Here is a 27,212-nt window from a genome sequence, read left to right on the forward strand (position 1 = left end):
CAGTGTACAGTGAAAAGTAAACAATCACAGAGTTGTGCATATTGAACTCTTTTTGCAGGTGTATGGGAGGGTGATTATTAGGATGGCAGGTATGCCATCCTGCCAAGTTACAGTTTGGTGGGGTGACATGCCTCATACCTATACAGCACTGAGAGTTTGCCACATTTCAGAGTTCCCAACAGAAATAAGATTACATTACATTTACTTGGCAGATGCTTTTATCCAAAGCGACATACAATAAGTGCATACTGAAGATCATTGGAACAACTACAAACCACAGGTCCAATAAAAAAACCCAGGGGACATGTGTGCCAAATTTCATGCTTTTATGAAGTCCCTTGGGTGCCTTTTGAGTCAACTGCCAACTGTTTAGGTGGCCATTTTGAATTTATTCAACAATTCACGTCCTGTTTAAGATTTTTTTGGGAACCCCTTCTAGGACTTAGGATCACCCAAGGGACATGTGTACCAAATTTCATGCTTCTGTCTGCCGTGTAACGACTTTTTGCATAATTCCCCCTACTATAAGGTACAATACTCATTTAACCGTTATTCATAGTCATGGACACATTAAATGTCCAGTTCACACAATAAACATTACTTGAAGTTACTTGAAACTATTTAGGAATCATTGGGCAGCATTGCTTTGGAATACAGCTTGTTTAATTTGTGTGAGCTAAGACAGCCAATATTGTTTCATGTAATTTGGCATAATTTTGATATCAATATTTTTAGTGGCAGGCCTAGATTTGAATAAATGACATATAGACAGTGCTTCCTATGTGTGAGTAACATGGCATTTTTGTACATTGAAAACGTGTTTTTTATTAGATTTAATATTAATACACGTTAATTGACTCGGGGCCTGGGGCCTGTGGTTTCCTTTTAAACAGCAGCTAATTAAAGCCTTCCGAACAAAGTGCATTGACTCATAGGTAATTAACAACTTAAATAAACCACTGGTGTTAAAACACAAAAAATCCAGCACACACTGTGGCCCTCCAGGACAAAATTCTGATACCCGCGCTTTACACGTTGCATACGGATTTTCAGTGTGTGGTAATATTTATTAATAAGTGCACCATGGGTACCGTCTTGAATACCTTAAATGTTTTTAATACTAATGTGTTTTGTAGTTTTCATCTAAGAAAATGCAAATTCAATTCGCATTTTATTGACTCAATAATAGCCTATTAATGTAATCATTTCATTCATTTGCCATCATCAAATCCCAGGGGACTTTCCTGTGCAGTCTTCCCATGTACCAAACGGTTAAATATATTCACTACCTGTCGCGCAACCGGTGATTCAGTTCTCCTGACGCGCCTTGCCAGTTGCTACAGGCAGTTCTAATACAAATCCAGCGAGCTCACGTTAATTGCAAGTAGTGGCCATGCGACTGTGCACAGCCTGTGCTAGGCATGGAGGTCTAAACATTCGGCACTCCCGGTGGTAATGAGTGGCTGACGTCAAGAGCGGTGATCTAGTCCTCCGCGCTCAGCCATGAGGAGATCAACGTGACTGTTGCACCAGACCATCCGAGCCGAGAACAGGAGGCACATTGCCCAACAGGTGCACGCGGATAGGCAAATGGTCTAGCAGAATACAGAATCGTGTCAAGCGTTACAGTTGATTTACAAGCAACACAAACATATACCAACACAAACATATACCAGAGTTTAAAATGCACACCTAGTGTGGACAATGTTAATAATTCGCATGTTTGCCACAGATCTACTGGTGCAATAAGATAAACTTTAAATATTGTGTGTGGTATATATGTATATCGATTAAGAGGTCTCCGCTTCTTGTATGCTATATGCAGCATGACTTATAAAATACTATTTACTGCTGCCGCAGGAGCGTAGACTACCGTTTCGTATGCTTTTCTTTAAAATCTCATTAATCTAAATCGAGTATAACTGCAGCCATGACCTCTTAGCTATGGGTAAAGCTGCTTACAAAATTGCGAATACGTAGGGTAACACATCTAGTGTTTTTTTCAAGAACGGTCACTTTTAAATGTATCTTCTTATTAATAATTTGCAGTCGCTACAGAAATGGTCGATTTTAATTAGCGTCGGATACGATGGCTAATTTAGAGCCTTCCTAACAAACTATCGGAAGTTATGGACTGTTCATTCGAAAATATCAATGTTCATTTTCACTAAAGTAAGGAAAGTGAAGACTCATGGAATTCAAAAATCGAATGTGTATTTATCGCATATATCAACTAAAATAGCTTATTCTATAATATCTGCGTCATACAGTTGCAAAAACAAACAAACAAAAAGAACATTTGGCGAAGGAGAGGGACGCCTGTTTTATGTTAAGAGAAAGTCTCTCCCACTTTCTATAGTAAACACGGTCGACGTGCACGTTCAGCCCCGGGTTGTTCTAGCCCACTAGTAGTCGGGGTAAAGCATGGTGTTACACGGGACAGGACGGCTGCAATGACTAGGAGGAACGTTCTCGTGCGGATTCTCCTTAGCGAGAGAAAATGGGCTGGTCTCAGTTCAGCTGAAAGCGCTGTCCAACACGTGAGGCTCATGTGACGGAGGTAGGTCAGTTTCTGAGCGAGAGACGTGTCTGTAGTCACAGGGTTTATTTAACACGTAGCGCAATCCACCCACACTCATACACTTAACCAGGGCTGCAGCTTCAGGACTACAGCCGACCACTCTTGGATGGCAGTGTAGCAACATCGTCTGGTATCGAACTATTCCAGAAAGCCAACATCAAGGGAAATAACAGTAAATCAAACACCTAAACGATTTATATAAATAAACAGACAGACCTACGGTGGAAACAAAACGCTATTCACAGGACTTTTGGCCAAGAACTGTAGATCAACTACGAGAATATTGTTTTGTATACGGTAGAATAAGTGGGAAAAATAAAGTAGATTTTATTGTGTATTTTTGGGTTTCACAAAGAAACTAAATGGAAAGGATTACAAGTGCGCAGCCACCACCTTGTATGGCAAAGCACTCATCGCTGGAGATCGCTGACATGCAAGGGTAAGTCAAAACGAATTAAATTTGCTATGAAAATGTGCGCCTCTGTTTCTGCACCACTGCACCCATAACAGTGTTGTGATAATGCTAATACGAACAAAACTGTGACAGTTTCTAATTGTCATTTTTCTTGTACAGAATGGATTTCTCTATGTACGTGTATAAACCTAGACGGGGCATGAAACGCGGGGAAGACAGTAAGGTACGGAAATTGTCTTTTTATTTATTGTATTTTTTTTTTTTTCATTTTACGTCATTGGGAAAATGTGTATAGTTACACTTTTACACTTTGTATAACCCTCATTAAATCAGTGCAAGTATATTAAACTCAAATATTTGCTGTTTTAAAAATGAACGATAGACAACTGAGTGGAGATTAAACACAAATTATCACTATAGTGTCTTAACCTGGTCAATTTTAATAAAGTATTTTTTTGATGTGAAACCTTACTTGTTGCATTGAATTTACAGGAAACGTACAAGTTACCCCACCGGTTAATTGAAAAGAAAAGACGTGACCGAATAAACGAGTGCATTGCTCAACTGAAGGATTTACTGCCGGAGCACCTTAAACTTACAGTAAGTTTGGAATCAACTCAACATATTCGCAGGAAAAAAAAAAGATCTAAAGCGCCATCTGGTTGTTCATTTAGAGTAGTCTTCGCATGTTCAGCAAGTGCGTGCACCTCTCTACGGGAATTTTCGTGATATTGCAGGGAAATGTAGAAATGTTTTTCCGTCGTTCGAGGAAAACATTTGTTGCTGCATGTTTATGAACTGAAAAATTAATATATTCATGCTATATATAGACGCATAGCAATTTTTAAAAGTACCGATATTTGCAAATATGTGTGCATACATTGATCAATAAGAGTATAATTATGTTTGGTAATGAATTATTTGGTGGGAAAGTATTTGAATAGCAGTTTGTGCTTGTGTGGCTGAACTGCCGCCCCCGCCTCTATCGCATTTGTCCTCCGCTTGCTGTGCTGGTTACATAAGAGATCTACGTGCTTATCGGAGATCCTCCTGTTTTAGACGCTGGGCCATTTGGAGAAAGCAGTGGTGTTGGAGCTTACCCTCAAACACGTGAAAGCCCTGACCAGCCTCCTGGAACAACAGCAGCAGAAAATCATGGCATTGCAGAATGGCATGCAAATCAGTGAGTGAAACATCAAGCTCTTTGGGACACAACTTGCAGTAGTTTCACCTGCAGCTGCATGCCCAGTACCTGATATGCTACCATTGTTTCTCTATGTATATCACATTTTGTGAAAGGATAATGAGAACGGTTTTTAATTGCATTGTGCAACAATTTTTTCCCCCACAAACTAAACATCCATCAACACTGTTCAAATATATAGAGTAATTTTAAATGAAATGCTTCCTTAAACACTTTTCTGGAACATCTGTTAATTGAAGGCAGTATTTTCATTCCTTCACTGTTATTAAAGTGCTATTTTGCTTCTGACAGGTGAGCAGCCCCCTTCCAGCTCCAGTGCCAGTGAGGAGATGTTTCGCTCAGGGTTTCACATGTGTGCCAAGGAGGTCCTTCAGTTTTTGGCCAATCAGGAGAGTGGAAGAGACCTGACACCCTCCCACATGATCAGTCATCTACACAAGGTGGCAACGGAGCTGCTACAGGGTGTACCCAGCCCCTATGTAGAAGAGCCCGCCCACAAAGCACTGGAGCGCAAGGAGAAGCCTGCCGGGCCACTGCCCAAGGGTGCAGAGGTCCGTGGCAAGAACTGTGTTCCTGTGATCCAGAGGACCTTCCCTCAGGGCGGGGAGCAGAGCGGCAGCGACACGGACACCGACAGCGGCTACGGCGGTGAGCTGGAGAAACGGGACTCCAAAGCCCCTCGGCAGGGTTACTTCGCCAAGGAGGGCGGGTTCAATTATGTGCTGTCAGAGAGGGTGGCAGATGACATCAAGCAAGAGGATGATGAACCGCGAGCCAAACGTCAGAGAGCCGAGTCCTCGGAGGATGAGGCCCTCTCTGGCGGGGAGATAATGGGCGGTGCCAGCAGCTACATGAGCTTCTCTCCCCACCAGCCCCCTCTCTGTATGCCCTTCTACCTCATCCCACCTGCTGCTGCTGCCTACCTCCCCATGCTGGAGAAGTGCTGGTACCCAGGGGGTCTGCCAGTCTTATACCCTGGAATGAGTGCTTCTGCCGCTGGCATGTCTCCAGAGAAGCACCCCTCGTCCCTTGTGATGTCCCCCAGAGTGGGGTCCCCTGTACCCACCTCCCAGTCCCCCATGGACTCACCAGCCCTGCTCCAGGCTTTAAAGCAAGTCCCCCCCTTGAACTTGGAAACCAAAGACTGAGGACATTTTGGGGAGCCCCGCGCTTTGAAAGTGGGTGCTGTTGAGAAGGCAGAAGAAGAGAGGAGAACGGGAGGAGCCCCTCCCTCAAACAGTAGCAGCGGTAGCCCCCCCTTTCACCACCCAACAAGCCAATCCCCCATGACCCATACCTTCCCCTATTAGAGCACGCAGCCATGCAGCCACCCCTCTCACATCCTGCCACTACCCCAGCACTCAGAGTGGGGAAGGCTTGGAGGAGGCTGAGAGAGAGAGAGCCTGCTGCATTGCTCTGCGACACACTGTGAAGATGGTAAATATGAGGACTATTAAAGTGCACTGTGGTTAAGAGTGGGAGATAGCTCCGCTGCTCCTGTGCTGAATGTCAGTGTAATTCCTCTGAATGTGATTCGCAGACAGCCCCCAATGATCAGGACCTGCCCTCTGCACACACATACCTTGGTTGAATGTAGAAAAAGACAGAAAAATACCCAGTAGATGCTGCCTCTGAAGATTCTACATGCTGTAGAGCAGTGACAGAAGGGTCTACACCTCTTTCATCTGTAGCTGCTGGAAATGGAACTACTGTCCCTTTTGACCAGTTCACACCAAATAACCAGTGACATTCTCCCAGCATTTGCTATGTGTCTGGGTTGACCAGAACCATCCCAAATGACATATTCCCCATCCCATCCCATGAAGCTCCCCCACTCCCCCAAAAACATTTTCATTTTGTAAGTTTGCCATCTCTAGACCCAGTGTGCACCATTCTTGGGGTGAGACATGATCACACGTGCATTTTAGTGTTGCATTTTGACTCCGCTACCATTTGTCAAGTAGATTGTGTTCTTGTGAGAAAATGGTAATGGAACCTGTTGTAATTATTTTCTTTATACTACTTGTACATCTCTATTTTTGATACGTGACCTACAAAGTCTGCATTACCCATTATATTTAGAGGGAGTTTGAGACAGCCATTCATTGTATGCCAAGAGAACATGTACATAGCACCACGCTAAAGCTGGTTTACCTCACTCTCCGTATTCATTTCTGGTCAAGTTAAGCCTGTTCTATGTTGCCTTTACTTGTTAAAGCTGACAAAGTGATAACAGATGTTTAACTGTATTTGAGTATATTCTGGAGTCTGAAGTGGAAAGAGAAACGTGAATGTAATGTTTTAAACAGAATATTAGTTTTGTATAGGAAGAGGTACTTGGGGTTTTCATTTTGGGACCTACCAGAAGGTTGCTTGATGTACATATTTTGTCTATAAAGTAAATGTTGATATAAATTACTTAAGTGTATTAATAAAGTATTTTTTTCCTGTGGAAAATGTTTTGTTGATTCATGGCTGTGAGTGAACATGTTTAGGTGCAAAGTAACCTTACCTTAACACAGCACAACAATAACACGTCGTTACATAATACTTACATAAGCCAGAGAGCAGTTTGGCCTGCGTGAAGCAAATGGAGGCAGAATCGGATTTCCCACTACGGAGACCAGCAGGTGACACTGAATGGGATTTGTTCATTATTTATTTTTATTTGAGCACTCAAGATCTAAATCATGAAAATGGTGTATGGCCATGCAGAGACCTACTGAGGGGCAGGTGCTCAAAGTGACAAAAGGGCACATGAACCTAGAACAACTGTTTTACGGCACCAGTTATAGTACAGAATATGTTTAACCAAAATGAATGAATTGACAGAAATGAATGACGTCAACAATAATATAACAATTGTTTTATTGATACAATTAAAGGGGCACATTTGAGGAAAGGGGGCAGGTGCTTGAGCTGTGTGCAATCACTTATGTCATTCCTGGTAAGTATACCTTTGCATTTTTAAGAGTTAAAGTCTTAAGTCACTTTTAAACAACTGCAAGTTATTAGGTTTAGATAACTGTATTAAAATGGGAGGGCTAACCATTATGGATCACATGAATTTCACCTGATTCATTTCATGAAAGTGACTTCAAGATTTTAGCTCTTAAAAACGTGAAAATGTGCATTCCTACTTACCAGTGAGTATGACATACAGTGAGCTACATAATGTTTGGAACAATTGTTGGTACTCTACAATTTTAGATTTGTAATCAAACAACATGTATGGCTGCCATAAATACTGACTCACTTGTCTTCATTGATGATGTAAATTCCGATAGAAGCTAAAGAATGAATTCTGAAGGGTACGGAAGAATGTTACCTGCTCATATTCAATCAAATGCCTCCAAATTGGACGGAACTTCATCCTATAGGACAATTCTTGATTGGCCAAGTCATTCACCCAATCTGAACCCAAATATATAGAAAGTGCTATAATTTCTACATGGCCGAAGTGTTTATAATTACCTTTGAATAAAAGCTGAGAACGAGCCCTAAACCAAATGTGAATTGTTTGATTATAAATCTAAAATTGCAGAGTACAGAGCCAAATCAAGAAAAAATATGTCCTTGTGCCATTATGGCGTTCATGGTAAGTGACTGCACACGAACGAAACGGGAGACAGTTAAGGCATGTAAATTACGATCACGTTTTACGCCTGTAAACCGGTGTATGGAATTAATTTGAGGGTTAGTATTTCGTAAGCACGATTAACATGAATAGTAACACGATTTACATATCGTGCACACAATTTGCATTAATTAGTGAGCACAAGTTATATCTTGTGCACGTGATTTTTTTAATTATTATTTTTTTTATCATTCCGTTTCACCTGTCGGTCTCCGTACTGTCAGACTAGATAATGTTATAGTTATCTCACCCTCAGGGTTCATTTCTGAGGTTCAGTATGTTAGGCTATATGAAACATTATGTGTGTCTTCATATTTTGCTGTAATTATAACTAGCCTACATGTATGCATTTGTGCTTCCAGTCAGACTGAATTACGTGCTGGGTAGAACCTAGTTTAGAATATCACCTAGACCTAGTGATTAAGTAGACAGTACACCTCAAAAAAAAAAAAAAAACCGTTCCACGAAACACTTTGATTTAATTTTAACCAACGTCAAGCAATATGCATATCTTTTCATTTTGATTGCCTAAAACCTCCACGACAGCAAAAATTAATTTTTATTAGTAAAAACAGACCATTAATGGTCAATTTACAAAGTGCATCCAAACTCCAGATAAACTATATTGATACACGAGCGCGAGAACGAGTATATAAGAATAAATTGGTTTAGGACGTCTGTTTACCTTATCACAAAACCTTAATGTCAGTTTTGATATAGGAAACAGTATCATAGCAACCCTGCTTCATGCGTTTATATAATCGTTCCTCCTCCCACCGCTGGATGCGTCGTTTTAGGATAACATATGCCGCCGTCTCGGCTTATTTAAAATATTTACTATGAATGCAATTTCATTGGTATTAATAGGTTCATTAAATAGCCTACGCATTTTAGCAGAACAAGTTCATTGGTTTCTTCTCCATCGGTATAAATTCTTTTGAGTTTACAGGAAAACTATGTACAATTAATGATACATAATAAAGCGTTGACGCGCCTTCAGGGTAGTTTGGCAGCAAAGAATCGTCCACTTAGAGGAGCGCCCTTAACTGTCGACGCCTATTCCAAGTTCCGTTGCTGCATATTGTCACATGTACTGGCACACTGTTTTCGCTCAGCATCGGAGTACTGTGATTGGTCCGTTGACTTCACAGCTTTTGATTTGCATTGAGGGGGCGCAATTCAGACTGAGAGCTCAGCTGTCCGTAAGCATGGCGAACGAGCCTCTAACCTCATTTTACCTCTCACCGTTTCATACAGAAGGCTCACGAACCCTATTGGCTGTTACCAACGCAGTGACCGTGGAATGCATTTATAGAAATAATTCTATTCTAGCCTATGTCTTTGAATTTACGCGCGAACGCCGGAATATTTTCAGGATTTCGAAAAATGTATTCGAAATAAAAAATAAATCTGTATATGTACACTGCTGTTATGCGTTTGCATGCACGACCAAGGCCTCACAAATAAGGGCAAAACCGTTGAAACCGTGATTCATTAATTAGTTGAATCCGTCGTAGTGCTGGGCTAAAAAAAGAAACTAGGCTACTGCCCCCACGCCGACCCCTTTTGGATAAGATTGCATCCGAAAAAGACGATGGTGGCGATTGCAGCGATTTATATACGGTTTGCACAGGCATCTGTTTTACCTATAGTTGTATTCGGGTCCTACAAACGGTTTCGATACACTCCTAATAAAACAAGGACACGCAGAGTCGTTGATTCAAAGCACCGCTCTTACGTAGCACCCCAGAATTTCAGCTATTTAAGAGGTAAGAGCTCCCTTTTGTGAATAATCCTCAGTCATCTAAACGTGAGTGAGTGTGTAAGCGAATGAGTTAGTTTCAAGCCAGGTCCAAGAGGTGCTTCGCGTCTAATAAAAGCAATAGAGGACTTTTTATCGTAAAGTTAACCTGTAACCGGTGTGGATATCAAATTAAACTTTTTATCATAGCGCTTTACTGCCATCTATTGGCAGAACAACATGTGCACACTTGAAACATCTATACCACCGTCGAGCAATACCACCTAATAATAATAATAATAATAATAATAGTTACAGCGGCATGGTGGTGCAGTGGGTAGTACTGTCGCCTCACAGCAAGAAGGTCTAGGGTTTGAAACCAGTTTGGGCCTTTCTGTGTGGAGTTTGCGTGGGTTTTCCGTGTCCGCGTGGGTTTCCTCCAGGGACTCCGACATTCACTAGTCCAAACACATGCAGGTATGCTAATTGGAGAGTCTAAATTACCCATAGGTGTGTGAGTGAATGCTGTCGCAGCTGTGAACAGAACAAGCGGGTATAGATAATGGATGGATGATTGAACACAGCCAGGCTTGATTGCAGGCAGCCCTGTTGAATCTAAGCCTGATTTATATTGAGCCTTACCATCAGAGTGAAGTAGTCACCACATAGTTTCTACAAGCACACTATGCCACGATCAAAGGAAATCCCAGAAGAGATGAGAAAAAAGTTGTTGAAATATATCAATCTGGAAAGGGTTTCAAAGCCATTTCTAAAACTCTGGGACTCCACCAAACCACAGTGAGTGCCATTATCTTCAAATTGAGGGTGCATGAAACGGTGGTTAATCTTCCTTGGAGTGGCCGGCCTGCCAAAATTTCTCCAAGGACGCAGCGACAACTCATTCAGGAAGTCACAAAAGATCCCAGAAGAGCATACAAAGAACTGGAGGCCTCTCTGGCCTCAGCTAATTTCAGTGTTCATGACTCCACAATAAGAAAGAGACTGGGCAAAAATGGAATTCATGCGAGACTGGCTAGGTAAAAATTACCAAGAAGCACCTGGATGATTCCCAAGCCTTTTGGGATAATGTTCTATGGAAAGATGAGTCAAAAGTGAAACTTTTTGGATGACATGGGTCATAATTATGGCGTAAAGCAAATATAGTATTTCACAGTACAAACATCATACAAACAGAGAACCATGGTGGTGGTAGTGTGATGGTGTGGGGATGCTATGCAGCCTCAGGACCTGGACGACATTCTGTTATTGAAGGAAGCATGAATTCTGCTCTGTACCAGAAAATTCTTAAAGAGAATGTCTGCTCATCTGTCTGTGAACTGAAGCTGAAGCGCATTTGGGTTATGCAACAAGAAAATGATCCAGAACACAAAAGCAAGTTCACATCTGAATGACCGAAAAGAAAAAAAATTAAAGTTCTCGAGTGGCCCAGTCAAAGTCTAGACTTGAACCCAATAGAGATGCTGTGGCAGGACCTGAAATGAGAAGTTCATGCTTGAAAAACAACCAGTTTGTCTGAATTAAAGCAGTTCTGCAAAGCAGAGTCGGCTAACATTCCTCCACAGCATTTGCATGGTACTTTTTTGATCCATGGAAATAAAAATCCATGTCACCCATCACCATGAAAGGCAAAGAAAATACAGGGTTGTTGGCATTCACAAGTCAGATAGCAATGCCTACAAACAAACAAACAAGGATAAATAAATAAACCATCTCCTACTATTAAGTATAAAAGTATATATCATAATTAAGAAAATGTAAAACCATTGGTACAGTTGTAAACTTGCCTGGTAGCCAATAGGCTTCTTAAAATATCTTCAATAAAAAAAGTCTCTTTTGAAGGCAATCAACAAAAATTTGTATTTGGATTTTGCTAAACTGAACTTGAGGCTTGACTGGACCGTGTCGTGGTCAGATGAGACCAGCACGGAGCTATTTCACCATGCACACCAGTGGTGGATTTAGGGCTTTTTCTTTCTTTGCTTGTCAATAATCTCCCCTAAAAATTCAGACTGGAACTCACGCTTCTATTTCACTAATTACATTACGTAAAAAAAGAAGAGAGTGCGTCTTACAAGACCGTATAGTACATGTGTGACCATAACAATGTTAATTACAGTAAACTCAACGTTTATATACTATATGCACGTATACTTGAACTGCCAATGTTGTTAGAAAATTATTTCACTTGTCAAACATTCAAACATTTACAATTAAGTACCGGAAGATGTCGTTGTTCCAACTGTTGATATCTGTTCCAGTAAACCAAACTTGTCCACCTTTCTTTCCTTTTAACAGAGCTTCCCGTGCAGTTTCATAGTCATATGACAGCCCGCACTTCCTGTAGACGCTGTGCACATAGCAGCTGGTGGAACAGCAACCGCACTCTGTTTATTTCCGATTGTTTGTCGATATCAAGATGTTAGCGCTCATAAACCGACTTTTGGACTGGTTTAGGTCCCTCTTTTGGAAGGAGGAGATGGAACTGACTCTGGTGGGACTTCAGTATTCTGGGAAGACCACCTTCGTCAACGTGATAGCTGTAAGTTAACATTAGCTGGCTAACTACCTAGCTAGTTTAGCTTCTGTTTTACATATATTTATAACATTGTGAATGAAGTAGATGCTTACCCATTATTACGAAGGTGGTGATTTCGCTATTTAATTTCCAAAAAGTAAAAATTTGGCTTACTATGTGTGTTTTTATAGTTGGTAACGTCAGCTGTCTGCTTTCAGCTAAGTTGGCTTGCTATGGTCAGTAGTACTGCATGGAAACACCCTAGCTACATAGCTAGCTGGCATGCTAGCAAGATGCTACTACGTATAATTTATTACAATTAGCTTGTTAATATAGAGTTTTACATGCTGTGTGAAAATATAGCAAGCCGACTTGCTAGGCTTGTTGTTCTCTTCGTTATTTTAATATTTTCCAAAGAATGCCATTGGTGTTGAGGGTCAGAGCAAGGCCGGTTGAAATGGCATGCAATATATGCTCGCTAGCTTGCTTTATTTTGGAAATCTATATAATTTGTGTACTTCCATATTTATTTGTAGCTAGCTGCCTACATATGTTGATACAGCCGGCATGTACAGCTAATCATGAATGAGCTGAGCCAGGGAAAAGGTAACTATCGAGGCCTCCTTTCGTATCTTTGTGATTGTTTTCTCTAGGCAAAATGTTGCGCAGAATTTCGCAACACTCCTGACTGTAGGTGAAGTCCAGCGAACTAGTTTGCCAGTGATATGATTGAACAAGCTCGACTTAATATTCCATCAGCACGTTGGGACAACTGACATGACACGAAAGTAGTTGTCACAGATTTAACCGCTTTAGTTACTACAAACTTTGTCTAAATTCTGCAGTGGCTGGCTAGCTACATGTATATTCATTACCCAAGATTCTGATATTTTGTAGCCTAACACTTGATAGGAGACATGAAAATTTGTTGAAATGATCATGTAGAGAAAGTTTGTATTTACATTGTTGCATAACGTGATCTGTTTTATGGTATCAGAAGCCTAAGACGCTTCACATCACGTGAGAGTGTACGTCATAGATACTTGTGTTTTGCGTCATTGATTGAACCATTAACTCCTTGTTATAACAGTAATGCACATTAATGTAATTACACTAATAAATAACATTTTTCCCATTTAAAATAGATCATTTATATTATTAGGTGCATTGCTTCAGTTACAATATTACATTACATTACCGGCATTTAGCAAATGCTCTTATCCAGAGTGGCTTATACAACTTTTTTACATAGCATTTACATTGCATCCATTTATGCAGCTGGCTATATACTGAAGCAGTGCAGGTTATGTACCTTGCTCAGGGGTGCAACAATCCAGTGACCTTTAGGTTACTAGACCAGTTGCTTACCTATTATACTGCACTGCTGCCCAAGCAGACTGTCTAATTGATTGTGCATGTTATTTGTGTCCTGTTGAATAAATAAATAAATAAATCGAAAAGATCCAATGGCAAAATCATTGGTTGTAGCCTAATGTGTTAAAATAAGTGAATTGGGGGGATATTGTATAATATATAGTTGATTTCATTATCCATGTATATTGTTAAATATTCTACTTACTTAATTACCCATTTAAATTGTATAATATTCTGCTTGCTTCATTATCCATCTCAATTTTATAATATTAATCTGAATTCATTGTCTATGAACAACAAAAATATTGTGCGTCATAAAATAAATCATAAATCACAGCAGCGTTTTATTGGTGAGCTGATGTGTTGGTGTTTCGTGGGCTTTTGAAACCGTAACTAATACTTGAATAACAGAGAATGTGATGTGCGTAATCAGTTGGACACTGCTGACAATACAGAGGTTTAATCTTAATTTACAGGGACAACAGTGTGGGGTGTTGTGAGAATTACATTCCATTTTTTTTTGTTTTTGTATAACTGCATTGGCAAATCTGAAATATGTCACTTTATAGGTTATTAGGGCATACTCCCACATCTAAAGTAGCATATTAAGTGTTTGCCTCAGATATAACTCAGTCTCACTCACATTAACTTCTCTGCCCTCTGACCCTAGGTAACACATAGGCAACCTATAGCCTAGTATCTGTTCATTTTTATTTTTTTAAGAAGTGCATTTTGTTTTTTACAGCTATGCAAATACTTTGTTCATGTGAGCAATTTGGCTGTTTTATCATATAAAATGTTTTAGTCTAGATTCATACAACTGTACATTTGCTGAAGTAGTTGAGGAAGCATGAGATCACAGCATTTGGGAATGTAAAATGTGGTTTGCTTATTGCGGACCAGTTTCTGAACAGCCATGGTGCAGCCCAAACAGCTTTTGGTATAGAGCTCTGTATCTACTCCTGAACTCATTTATTAGTGTAAAGACTTTCTTCAGTAAAATCTTGAGAGCAGAGGCCAGCTGCAGTGAATTTCACTGTCTGTCGTGGATCCTGGACTGATTCCTGTGAATCCTGAGATGATATTACAATGACAGATCATTGCAGCTGATCTTGATGCTATGAAACCCATCTTTCTTTCATCCTTTTTAGCAAATCATATATGTATCTGGATTTCACTCATTTTTGGCTTTCACAATAAGAAGTTCATGAAACCATGTGTCCAACCCAACCCCACAAGGTTGGTCGTTCAGACCTTTTTTGAGTCACATCAAAGATTTAAAAACCTTTGTTTGTCACTCCGCAATAAATTGAACAGATTTGTGGGTAATAGTCCTGTGACAAGCTAGCATTCTAACTTGGGTTATTAGTGTAGGCCTACTTGTAGTGTATGTCATCTACCTCCTCCCCAGAAATGTGGGTATGACCCCTACCATCAGGATTACTCATGGCTCCTTCTTTGAGGTTGGATTTCGAAAATTGTTATTAGGCTTGAATGAATACATTCATGATTTTGTGAACTCTGAAGTATTCTCACATTTTAGCATGCATGCCACAGTCAAGCCATACGTTATAGGCAAGCTTGGTATCTTTATCAAACAGGTTGATTCTCTGTTTGTACTGTACATCAGGGTTTCTGTGAGTTTATGACCTCACCTGGCTCGTAATGCACTGGAAGATTGAGTTATTCCAAAGCAATGCCTGTGCCACTGTACAGAGGAGCCAAATGTCTGTGGCAATGTTGAGTTTTATCAGGTTATGCCCAGGTTAACGTTGGAAACCATTTTATATTGAGGACGATTTTCGCAATGCTAATTTCTTCAAGATATAGGCCTACCTGGTCTTGTTCTCAGAAGATAGAAGGATTAACAGCATGCAGTAGCCTGCACCTGCATTGGTACACAACGTCCGCTGGCACGTTTCTGCTTTATGCTATTAAGGATTACATCATCTTTTGTGGTGCTCAGTCAGTGGACAGTAAGTGAGAGTGCTGGTGTTTCAGGTGGCTCAAACGGCCTGCAGTGTTCTGTTGCTGGATCGTAACTCGTGTGCTCTCTGCAACGTCACTGCAGGATACCCATCCTGAAGCTATGACATCAGCTTTAGAATCACGTGCATTTTTGCCACTGGCTGTCCTCATGTTTGTTTTTTTTTAGATTTATGTATTATTTTTAATAGAATGGAACTGAAGTGTAGACCTCATGGGCTAAATCCACTCCTAAAAAGCCAAAGGCCTTTACTGGTCTCAGCCAAATAATTCTTACTAAACTGCTTCGTGTTTTAAATTAAGTTGGTTCACCTAGTCTTTGTGGGGTAAATAGTCTGTTAAAGTTGAAAAAAGGGCCGCACTTTGCATAATCTGATTTTATTTTTGTAAGAACATCTCAGCACAGATGCGTTTCGGCGCAGTGCCTTCTTCAGTGTGCAGTTTTTGCATTATAGGAAATGGTCTGTTGTCAAAATGTGGTTTCATTGGGTACTTTTTCTTCTTTAACTAAAATAAATGAAATAAATCAGAAATGCATTGGCACCAAAAGACCTTGGAGAAAATTGGATAGGTGCAAGCTTTGTGCAATCAATTTCAAATGTCTGTATGTGCTAAGCGACAGCTCTCAGTAAAAGACATATGAGTGCTGCTGGCTCCTCAGAAGAATGCTGTCAACTGTCTACCCTGTATTTGCATGTCTGTAACTAGGCTACATGCTGCATTTATTGCTTGCTTGAGTACGCATAAACACTGGCGTCATTTATGCGTACTCCAGTTTTGTGTGCATCATCACAACAGTCTCATGCACATGAAGATGGCGTGTAGCTAGTGAAACGTAAATGAAAAGACGATTTTGGGTGTTTCATGGTCCCTGATGACTTGTAAGAGGCTGTGCTCTTTACTGTGGTGCAGTATAAGAGCTGACTCAGCTCCTGAGAGTGAGAGGGGAGAGAGGATGTGTGAGCTCTAAAGATCAACTTTGTTTGTAAAGACCAACTTTAGCCAGCTTTAGATTAGTTGATATTTAGATCTGCGTATAGGTGTACTCATTCCCCCTCTGGGATGAATTGGGCTTAAGCTTATTTATTCAGTTGTGAGGTTTTTTTTTTTTTATTAGTATTTTTTAAATTCCAGAGCCAGACAGAATTAGATTGTTGTTTTCATGGCAGGTTCTTGCAGTGGTTTTGGGCCTTCCTGGGTTAGGTGAATGTTGAAGCTTGCCAATCCATTTGTGTCTGATGTTGTGTAGGGGAGCATTCTTCCATACAGAGTAGCACAGGGAAGTGGAGGGGTGTGTGTATAGCCATTATATGTTCCCTGTTGATCTTCTGAGAGAATATAGAGGAACCCACTGGGGCCATAACCTGGTTCCCAAGGTGGCTGTGTTGCCAGAGGCTATACATGCAAACAGGTTCATTTTCTAGCTTTTATTCATAATCATAATCATAAACACAAATATCAATTTGTTTTATATTATGCGACTAAGAAATGGCTTGCATCATACCATAAGAAATGGCTCCAACCAAAATAAGATTAAACCTGATTTTTTTAAGAATAATGAGATTCTCTGTTACAGAATTTCTGGAGGCAGAGTGTAGCTGTGTTTTTGAATTACTTCAACTGTATTCTTTTGCTTTAGGCCATAAACCCTTATGCCCATATCTGCCATCGTAAAGCTGACAGGTGGTCAGAAATTTCTGAAAATATCTAAAATACATTTAAAAAAAAGTTTCTGACTGCTCGCAAACATACACTATAACTGCAATAAAGAAAATAAATCCAGGAATGCCTTTAATGAATAGGCCTGGGTAAAAAGTTACTTGAAAGAAACATTATTGGATGTTGCAGGCTTGTGCCTGCCATTCCAGGTTCCCTGCTGTTGTCTCCTGCTCATGATTTTGGAGTGGTTCTTCAAACAAGTGATTTGGTTGACTACGCAGACGTTGATTGTGAATGTCGTTCTTCCACTTCTGGGATTCAGCAGATGAGTGGACATGAGTCAAAGTGGAGAATAGGGTGAGGAAGAGTTGTTTTGCCTTTGAATATCCCCAGCTGTGTAGCACAAAGGTCATTAAGAGCATTAAGAGCTGGAAATGTACCGTTTGGTAGTGCATGAAAGCCTGGCAGGGGTACAATGGGGAATAGGCTACATTTTTACAGTTAATTCAGTCAGGCAGTTTTCTGCACATCTCTTTGCATGTCTGTAAGACATGGGCAAATAAAGTGCAAAAATATTTGAAGGTCCTCATGAGCTCATAAGGGTTTTTATTCACATTAATTTGGGTAGTTTTGACAGCTGCGTGGGTTACGCAGAGAAATGCATGTATTTGGAGTGTCTAATGAACGGACTGCGTAAACAAAATTAAGATGGGCTGGTGGAAAGTTGGCATGAAGCTATGAGTTTAAAATGGTGGTGAAGACTGAAGGGCCAGGCTTGTGGGACAACTTGTGTTGTTATGCAGAACAAAGTGCTTGCCCCACTCCCCATAATAATGCAGCAGCAGAGCTACTTTAGCAGGGGATTAACTCTATCTAGATGCCCAGCTGAAAGATTTAGACACATTCCTGTGCTCACTCTGGAATGTTAATGACTCCATTAGAGCAGCAACACTGGAAAATCTGTTCTTATGTTTGTGATGGCCACATCCATCCTGCAAATTTCAATATCATGTTTCCACTGCTAATGTTTGTCTGCATTGGTGGTTTTTAAGCATATTTCCTAATATGAGAGTTCTGCTCTGTGTTTTGTTACTTAATGACTTGGGTTGGGATCATTGTCATTATCATTTCTATGATTCCTGCTGCCCTGTTCAGTCCTTGAGTCTGGTGTGGCTTCATTTGTGCATTGACATATTTATGGCTTATGGGCTGTCTAATTAAGTGATCATAGTTTGTGGGGTTGGGCCAAGAAGCAGTGCTAACATGCGCATGGTGAGTAATTAACAGAAACTACAGTGGCCTCAGCAAAGAGCCACTCTACAGAGAAGCCAGAAGTAAAGCACAGAGCCACTCTTTAGATGAAGTAAAGCACAGAGCCACATTTTAGGTGAAGTAAAGCAGAGAGTTATTTGGGTGCTTTAGCAGTGAGACTCTGGAGAAAGGTCAGAAAGTGGGCCAACGTCTCTGAATCCTCACCGAAGTGCTAAAGGTTTCCAGCCGTGTGAATATGGATTCTAGAAAGCTTCCCAGGCCCTGCTCTTTTGGTCCAACTCTGCCAGTGAATGATTTTGGACTAAGTCAGTTGACCACCTGTTACTTTTTTTGAACTGACATTTGAGAAAAATAATGGCTGCTGCGACAAGCATCACGACCACTGCCCTGACCACATGGTGCACGCTGCTTCTGTTAGTTTTGCTCTTGCTGCTGTTCTCGTCGTTCTTATCATTCCACCACACTGGTGCTCTGAACAGTGTTCCACTCTCATACTCCGAGCACTGCCCATCCAAGCCCACCCCAGGTGTGTCCCATCTGGTCGGGGGGCTCCTGCCTCCTCAGAGGGGTTCTGCGGGGTATGTGATGTGTGTAATATAGTGGGGTAAACTGATTCGGCCTAACTGACCCTGTAGGTCTCACTGCCTGTGTGGAACACCATGTGGGTTTTGACATCAAAGGAAACAGGGTGCTATAAAAGTACCCATGCTTTGCACTGTCCCTTGACAGAAGACTGGTAAACCTGGTTGTGCCACAGGGTTCTCTGGCCCCCTTGTCTGAATGGGCTGTGGGGGACAGCAGTGTGTGCCGGGTGCGGGTTGGGATCGGATGCGCGGACCCCTGCTGGAAAATCACGAGCTTGCCTCACTCCCTTCCATTTAGCCCCTGTCAGGTGACCCGACGGCAGTCATGTGCTCCAGGCTGAAGAGCCTCGCTCACACAGAGAAGCACTGTTCAGTCTCGAAAAGAGCGGGAGCGCCTCGCCACAGCCCCCATATGACTCGTGCTGTGGCCACAAATCGGATTTCCTCTTCTAATAACGAAAGCATTCATGAGCGTGGCTGGCCTGAACATACTATAGCGGCCTGGATATGTAAATTCTGTCTTAGAGAATGTCTGTCGTAGAGTAAATGTGAGCTCCACCTACAGCACTTCCTCACGCTAGGGATGTGACGTACGATAGCTCACCAGGCCCTGTAGCAAGGTTTTTTTTGTTTTAGTAAACACATCTGTGTGTTTCACAACCCTTTTCCAGCGCTGAGTGCTCTTGGCCGTTGTACGTACTGTAATTTAATGACACGTCTATTTCGAGTTCTTACAAAAACCATCTGTGTTGTGAAATGCGCTTCAGACTCGTGCCAGCAGGCCTTGTGTTCTCCTCATGCCGGTCACTGTGCTGATGTGTGCGTGCGTGCTCATGTGAGCGTGCTCATGTGTGCGTGCCTCTAGGGTGCTCAGGGAGCCCAAGTAAAGTTCTCTTGTGATCTGAACGTGGCTGCGTTTCTCTGCTCTTTCAGTCAGGCCAGTTCAGCGAGGACATGATCCCCACAGTGGGCTTCAACATGCGAAAGGTCACCAAGGGCAACGTAACCATAAAGGTATTCCTGCTATTTCATTATGGTGACTCAGCATGTAGGAATATACTATAAGTGTGCTGTGTATATTATTATTTTTATTATTATTATGATTATTATTATTCAGAATCACATGGCACAGTTGAAGCTGCTGATGTAAGCTGGTGTCCAGCTGTGACTCAGGGCCAGAGGCCATGCTCTCTGTTTGTTCCACCCTGCAGATCTGGGACATAGGGGGGCAGCCGCGCTTCCGGAGCATGTGGGAGCGTTACTGCCGAGGAGTCAACGCCATCGTGTGAGTGGCCTCCGCCTGTCTGCGGCTTAGCGCTAGCGACGGGCTCGCGTGAGGCTTTATGAGCCCAGAAACGGGTGGAGCTGTAGCCTGTGTGCACTGACTGGCAGTGCGTTCGCTCTTATTCAGAGTCTTAGCTAAACAATCCTACGGCAGACATGGGAGTGTTCTGGTGATTAGAGCTATGTCCTCGATGATTGGTCGTCTAGTCTAGTGTCTGTTTCTCAACTATGTTCCCCCGTGGGCACTTTTTAAATTTCACTCACTTTGATTAGCCTGGATCTTGGACTAGTTGGCACAGTTGAATAAAATGGATAGAATTACTCATGATCTGTGAAATATTTTGCAATCTGTAGACATTACTGCAATACTTTTGTTTTTTTGTGATGACCTGTAATTCCTGAACTGTTTGCTTCCAGGTACATGGTGGACGCTGCAGACCGTGAAAAAATCGAGGCCTCCAGAAATGAACTGCACAACCTTTTAGACAAACCTCAGTTGCAAGGAATCCCGGTGAGTTGCGCTCAGCAATGACCCATTAGCATTAGGGATGGGATTCCTGTTCAGAAGGTGATCCCAGAAATAATAGCATGACTATTATTTATATGAAGCGGAGAGTCATTGATATTATCCGAATGCTTATGCCATGTACATGATCCTGCCATACAGTGCATCATCTGTGTGTACATCTTGAAGGAACAGGACTGTAAAGGAGTGTCCAAGAGGAACATGTACAGGCTCATTTAGCTAACCTGATCCACTGGGTATTAATGACCTGTGGTTAACAAGATTAACCGGCTGGTTTTATACCCTAGACAGAAATCTAGGAATAAAGTTACCTGTTTTAAAAGTAGAAACCCCAATGAAATAAATGTGTGATGGGGTATACCTGTGAAGTATATCACATGGTACCCCACTACTTGCTCAACAAGCCTGTTTCTATTAGCTCCTCACCATACCACTGGTCTGACTAGACCTTAAACCTGCTCGTCATACATTTCCTCGTGTTTCTGTTCTTGTCTTGTCTCCAAATAGAGTTGTTAACCGCTAAAAAGTGAAACTGCATTCCTGTTTTAGGAGCGATTTTGTGTAGAACACTGAACTACAGATGAAGTACAGATTGCGATTACTGTTAGCCACCCTGTCCCAACCTGATTCATCCGGCTTGTACCATGCTGGGGAGCGTGACCGTAATCGCAGATGATGTCAGTAGCCATCCTCTTGGTCACATAGATCAGAATGAGAGGGGCCAATGAGGATGCACCTTTACGCTTAAAAAATAAATAAAAAATATACACTGGGATCCAGTGGGAGCTCAAGGACAGAAGGAACGGAACAGAAGTCGTATAGATTAGCTGTCTGAAAAGTGATGTATCTCCAGACCTCTGATATCTTTTCATCCCCTCTTATTTATTTATTTTCTTTTTGAGATACAGCTGAAACTGATGAACTTTGGTGATTGGTAGGCGAAAGAGGGGTTGTAATTACCGCGAGGAAGAGCCATAAAATCTGGGGAAGATATATGGCTTTGTCTGAACTCTTCTTTTTTTCTTATTTTCTTCCTCCATCAGGTGCTAGTGCTAGGGAACAAACGAGATCTTCCCAGTGCTTTGGATGAGAAGCAGCTTATTGAAAAAATGTGAGTAATGTGCAGTGTCTCTCACAAGCTGGTAAGCCTTTAACGTGTGACCTGTACTGTACTCTGTAGTTCCTCTTGCTGGCGGAAGATTGCAGCTCCGTAAGCTCCTGACTGCTGCAGTCACATGCCTGACGCAAATTTCCAGTTTGAGTCATCTTAATGCTCTGATGCCCAGAGTCAACCTGATCGCCTGGGTCTGAATGATCTATGGTTAATAAGATTAACCGGCTGGTTTGGTACCCTAGACAGAAATCTAGGAATAAATTCACCAAGTCACCTGTTTAAAAAGTAGGAACCCCAGTGAAATAAATGTGTGATGGGGTATACCTGTGAAGTATTTCAGAGGGTACCCCATCCAACTGTACCATTTCTCACCCAGTGTAAAGCTGAATTAAACAGGAGAGTAAGTACTTGCTCAAGAACCCTGTTTCTATTAGCACATCACCATACCACTGGTCTGACTAGATCTGAAACCTGCTCGTCATACATTTCCTCGTGCTTCTGTTATTGTATTGTTGTCAGCTGCTACAATGTGATACTGCATTCATATTTTAATGGGAGAAATTCCGTGTAGAGCATTGAACTATAAATATAGTACAGTGCTTTACTTGGAAAATAAGCCGTTTCAAATACAGGTACAGTTGTTAACCTTGGAACTATTGAAAATGATGTGACTTCCTAGGCCTTACAGAGTGGTTGAATTCTGAAGTAAAATTATTTTGTATGTAGATTTATAAGGAAGAACTCTGAAATCTAGGTATGGCTGTGTTACATGTCAGTGTGGTTGTGGAATTTAGGTACACCCAAAGATGATGTGTTACGTTGCGCTACGCTGAAAAGCATCTGGGAAATAATAACGTGCCTTCCGCATGCTTGACATTTTATGCCCTGTGCCGTCTGTTTTAAAAGCAACCGGAGAGACAGCCGAGCTCATAAAATTGAATTAGTGTCTCCCATTTTATGCGAAGCGTTTTGCTAGAACAGTGGTATTCGCTCTCGACCTTGGAGATCCGCAGAGCTGTGCTCACAAAATCAGCGGGGAAAAACTCCCTATTAGCGGTTTGTACAGTGGATGGAGTGGTTAAGCCCAAACTGCTCCTGGTGGAGAGGGGCGGCGTTTCTTTCATTATCCCCCTGCGTTTTACTCCACAGGAACCTGGCAGCTATTCAGGACAGAGAGATCTGCTGCTACTCAATTTCCTGTAAAGAGAAGGATAACATAGGTGAGTGGGGAGCGGAGGTGTGGAGCACAGTCTGTAGATACGTGATCCAGAACAGGATGTCAGAATCAGCCTTTATTCAGCCGTATGAGCACTGTGTATGTGAGATTTGAGTTATTACTGTGCAAGTCAGTAGTGTGTTTGTGTGTCTGCCTGCATGCATGTGTGTATGTGTGTGTATGTGTGTCTGTGTCTTAAAGAGCTCTGTATGAGTCTGCATTGTTGGTTAGTGCTGATTATGTCAGTGCTGGCTATCTGTGTGCAGTGTTCTGTTCTCAGTGCTCTGATTCTGACCCCCCTCTGTCTCCTTCCTCCTCCACAGATATCACACTGCAGTGGCTTATCCAGCACTCAAAGTCCCGGAGGAGCTGAGAGCAAAGCCCTGTCCTGTTCCCTTCTCCTGGCTCCTCCCCTACCACCCCCTCCCCACCCCCCCCCCCAAGTCCCACTGGCCATACCATTCCCGCCCTGTCTCCCATTACTTACCCAGTGATGATGTCATGCTCCCACCTGGCTGCGTGGTCGCTCTCTCGTTCTCCGGTTCTCAGTTCCTCTCACACCTCCTTCCCTCCACAGCCCACACACACCCAGCTCACAGCATGTCTCACACCCTGCTAAAGATACGGGCAGCCAGATGCTGCCTGCCCCCAACAGCTCTCCACAGTCCCAGAGTTGTCATGGTACTGTCACCAGGGAATCTGAGTGCCCTCTGCCTGTTGCATGCTAAATTGCCACTGCAGAAAAGACTTCTCCGTAGGGGTTATTGGTCCTGCACCCAGATCCATTTCATGCCACTTGGGCCTGGCGTGAGGTGGGGATGGGCTTTGCCCTTTCTGGACCTGTTGCCTTGAAACAGGAAGCGTTTTATGAATTGTTCCCCTCGGCCAGTCCAATTCAGACATGTTGTAGGCGCGGTAAAGCTGTCCCCAAACACTAACAAAAGCTCAGAAGTAGTAAAATAATTAGAAACATTTAACAAATACTGGTCTTTACCCAAGTGAGTATGTGTATTATGAATGTAGAAACTGTAAGCATGAATGTAGTATAATGGACATGAGGCAAAACTGCATAGGCTGAACCAGTTTGGGTTGCTGAGTTTAAAGTGCCTTCTGCAAATGCTTTGTCCTGTGAAACCTGGTGTACCTAAGCCATGTGTTCATTGACAAAAGAACTCACGTTGAAAAATAGGTAACATTCAAGAAATGGAGAAAGGCACATTTTAATTAGATTCTACTCTTTTTCCATTGACATTTACTCCTCCAGGTGGACGGCCTCTTTTCTGTGGATGTATTGTGACAACTCTGGAGATGCCCCTTTGTATTTAATGCACTTATGTAAATAAGCTGAACAGATGGAAATTGTGCGATGCAATGTTCACAGTGTGATGTATAAAGCACAAGCTAGTGTGAATGAAGTGCTGGAGCTGGATGCTATAGCTTTGCTTTCTTACTGGGGAATATGAATGAGGGCTTCTTGCCCTGAGTTCACAGCGCTGTCTGCTCCTTTTTAGATGCCTAGATAGAAAAAAAGCCTGCGGATGGAATGCCAATCAGCCAGCCAGTCAGCCAGTCGGTCAGCCAGTCAGTCAGTCAGCCAGTCTCACAGTGGTAAGTCTGGGCCATACTCAGTCTGTCAGTCAGTTGATCAGCGAGTCAGTCCCATAGTCTGTCAAACTCAAAGTTGGTCCGTCAGTCAGTGTCATAGCCAGCAGATCCGGCCCATAATCAGTCAGTGAGTGAGTCAGACACTCAATCACACCGCTCATGTAGCCATGTGGTCATCTTCACTGCCGGTCGGTCAGCCAGTTCTGCAGTCTGTAACCTGTGAATGTGTCGATTATAGGCCACAATGATGCCTCGTGGTCTGAGAGCTTATGCTAGCTAAGTTGTGCTGGATGTTCCGCCATAATGCCTTACTGAACTGCTCAAGGTCTGTGGAGCTATTGAGCCTTATTGAGAGACGCTTCTGTCTGTCGTGAGCGTTTCACTGGAACGGTCATCCTTTCAAACTGAGCTGGCCTCATCACACCGAGTGTTTTAGACAACCTGATCTCTGACAGCCTTACACAACTGGATGTTTTGCACATATCCATCGCTGTTCCCTGTCAGATCAGGCCTGCTCCCGTTTCTGCACCAACTTTAGCAATGGCTGTTATGTTTGTTCAGATTCTGTGAATGGAATCCTTAATCTGATGTGAAGTCCTCCCTACTCATTCAGGGCGAATCGGTCATTGTTTGTCTCACACACTGGAGCACGGAACCCTTTAGATAGAATTACCTTCTTGGAGTTTTATTAGTCATTTTTCGAAAGAGTCTTTGTGCTGTCCGTTTTGGCCTGTTTGGGTGTTTTTCTGGGACACTGAGATGAACAGATCTGTCGGACAGGTGAGGTGAGGTGTGGAACCACGGTGCCATTGCAGCTGAAAATTACAATCATGTATGCTGAACGAAAATGCTCAAGTTGCAGTGAAATGAAAACTTTCAGAAAGAAGACTTTCTGTAGTCAAATGCAAGAAACGGTTGGCAGTTTTTATTCATTCAGGGTGAGAGGTAGTCTGGTTCACTTTATTAGGAGCGTTAATATTGATATGTCCTGTATGCAGTACAGCTTACTCTGCTCACTCTTTTACACCATCCATTTAGACTGTACTTGGCTGGAAGCTCAAGCATTACTGAAGCAATTCAGGTTTAGCGGAGAGTTCAGGGATGGGATCCCGCCCTTGCCAGGGATTTGAACCTGGGTCCTTCCGGTTGAAAGGGTAGTTGTTTCAGCTTCCTGTCTACCTGCTGCTTGGGTTTGGCATTTGAGGGGGGAGAGGATGTGGAGGTGGGAAGAAAAGGCCCAGGAGCTCAGACTGCCCCCCGTGTTCCAGGAGCAGGTGCGATTAGCCACTTCTGGGGACCTGCTTCGAGGAGACCAGCCCCAGTACTCCAGTTCCACAGCCGCTGGGAAAGCTGTGCTTGAATCTCTTCTTTACGGAATTTAACAGATTCCTGACTTCATCAGACTTACTGAACTGGCTCTTGTTTGTGGGGCTTTTTGTTTTAGCTTTTTTAACATTGAATATATGTAAATATTTTTCACTGTACGTGTAAAACTGGAGGTCGTGATATTTATAGACATGGTGCCGCCATGATTGCCCATGCTTTGCCAGCTTTACTGGAGTATCTTGCTTAAAAAACATCGCCAATCCGGTTGTAATGGTGCATAGTCACAATTATAGGCTTGCTGGACATTTGCTGAACATCTTTTTAAAGCGTATTTGGACCGATAATTCAAGCCAATGATGTGTATCAGCACAGATGAGTGTTCTTATTGCCTGTGCATTTTCAGGAACCCATATGGGTGTCCTTGATCAGAATGACAGTGTGGGCATAGAACCCTATGGAGAGGTGAAGTGCTCAGACGGCAGTCTTGCTCATTGTAGCATGGGAAGCCATGTGACTCCACTAAAAGCGCGCTTTATCCTGTTAACACTGAACTTTAGGGGCTTCTCCTCCATTCTCCGATGTGTGCTCTATTGTGAGGCACCTCTCCTATGCCTAGGCCTAGTGATGCAGTGCTGCTATCGTGTGCTTAATGTGGGGACCAGGTGTTGTTGGAGAGTAACTGGGGCCGTGTGGGTAAAAGCTTGTGTATCTGGTGTTGAGCTACAGTGCGTAACCACCCTCTGCATTTTACCGAAATCTTACACTATTACAAAAAACGAGAGGCTCATTCTCCCCTATGTGTTTGTGACTGCATGTGCGAAACCCAGATTCATTCACTTATAGACTTTGTAAATAAGAAATGTTAACATTTTTATTCAGGTGAACGCTGTTGTCTGTGTTTCTTGCATTTTTTGTTTTTGTCTCTTGACTGCTTAATAAATTTTGGGTTTTTGAGGGTGATTTTTTCAGTTCTTCAGATGCACATTCAGGGCTTGACCTGATGGAACATGTACAGTCTGGAAATTCATCTGATGTCTTGGGTCCAGTCCTGTTCACTTTGTGTATTGAGTCTCAGAGGGTTGTGTTTATTGCACAGCTCTTCAAAGTTTTGTTTTTCTTTACATGTTTGCTCCCAATCAATCCAATCCAATG

The 27,212-nt window shown here is 42.3% G+C and overlaps 2 protein-coding genes across 2 annotated transcripts; both read left to right on the forward strand.

Moving 5' to 3' along the window:
- Positions 1–2,444: 2,444 nt before the first annotated feature.
- bhlhe40 (basic helix-loop-helix family, member e40) lies at positions 2,445–6,657 on the forward strand. Its single transcript, XM_064304901.1, has 5 exons — positions 2,445–3,020; positions 3,156–3,219; positions 3,489–3,596; positions 4,056–4,179; positions 4,492–6,657. Exons 1-5 carry the CDS (start codon positions 2,944–2,946, stop codon positions 5,346–5,348), a joined length of 1,230 nt encoding a protein of 409 aa, XP_064160971.1. The 5' UTR covers positions 2,445–2,943; the 3' UTR covers positions 5,349–6,657.
- Positions 6,658–11,901: 5,244 nt separating this feature from the next.
- Positions 11,902–27,020, forward strand: arl8bb (ADP-ribosylation factor-like 8Bb). The gene is made up of 7 exons (XM_064306304.1): positions 11,902–12,138; positions 19,923–20,003; positions 20,201–20,274; positions 20,691–20,784; positions 21,843–21,910; positions 23,063–23,133; positions 23,453–27,020. Exons 1-7 carry the CDS (start codon positions 12,016–12,018, stop codon positions 23,500–23,502), a joined length of 561 nt encoding a protein of 186 aa, XP_064162374.1. The 5' UTR covers positions 11,902–12,015; the 3' UTR covers positions 23,503–27,020.
- The last annotated feature ends 192 nt before the right edge of the window (positions 27,021–27,212 follow it).

The sequence above is a fragment of the Anguilla rostrata genome, chromosome 13, assembly GCF_018555375.3.
Source record: "Anguilla rostrata isolate EN2019 chromosome 13, ASM1855537v3, whole genome shotgun sequence".
Taxonomy (NCBI): domain Eukaryota; kingdom Metazoa; phylum Chordata; class Actinopteri; order Anguilliformes; family Anguillidae; genus Anguilla; species Anguilla rostrata.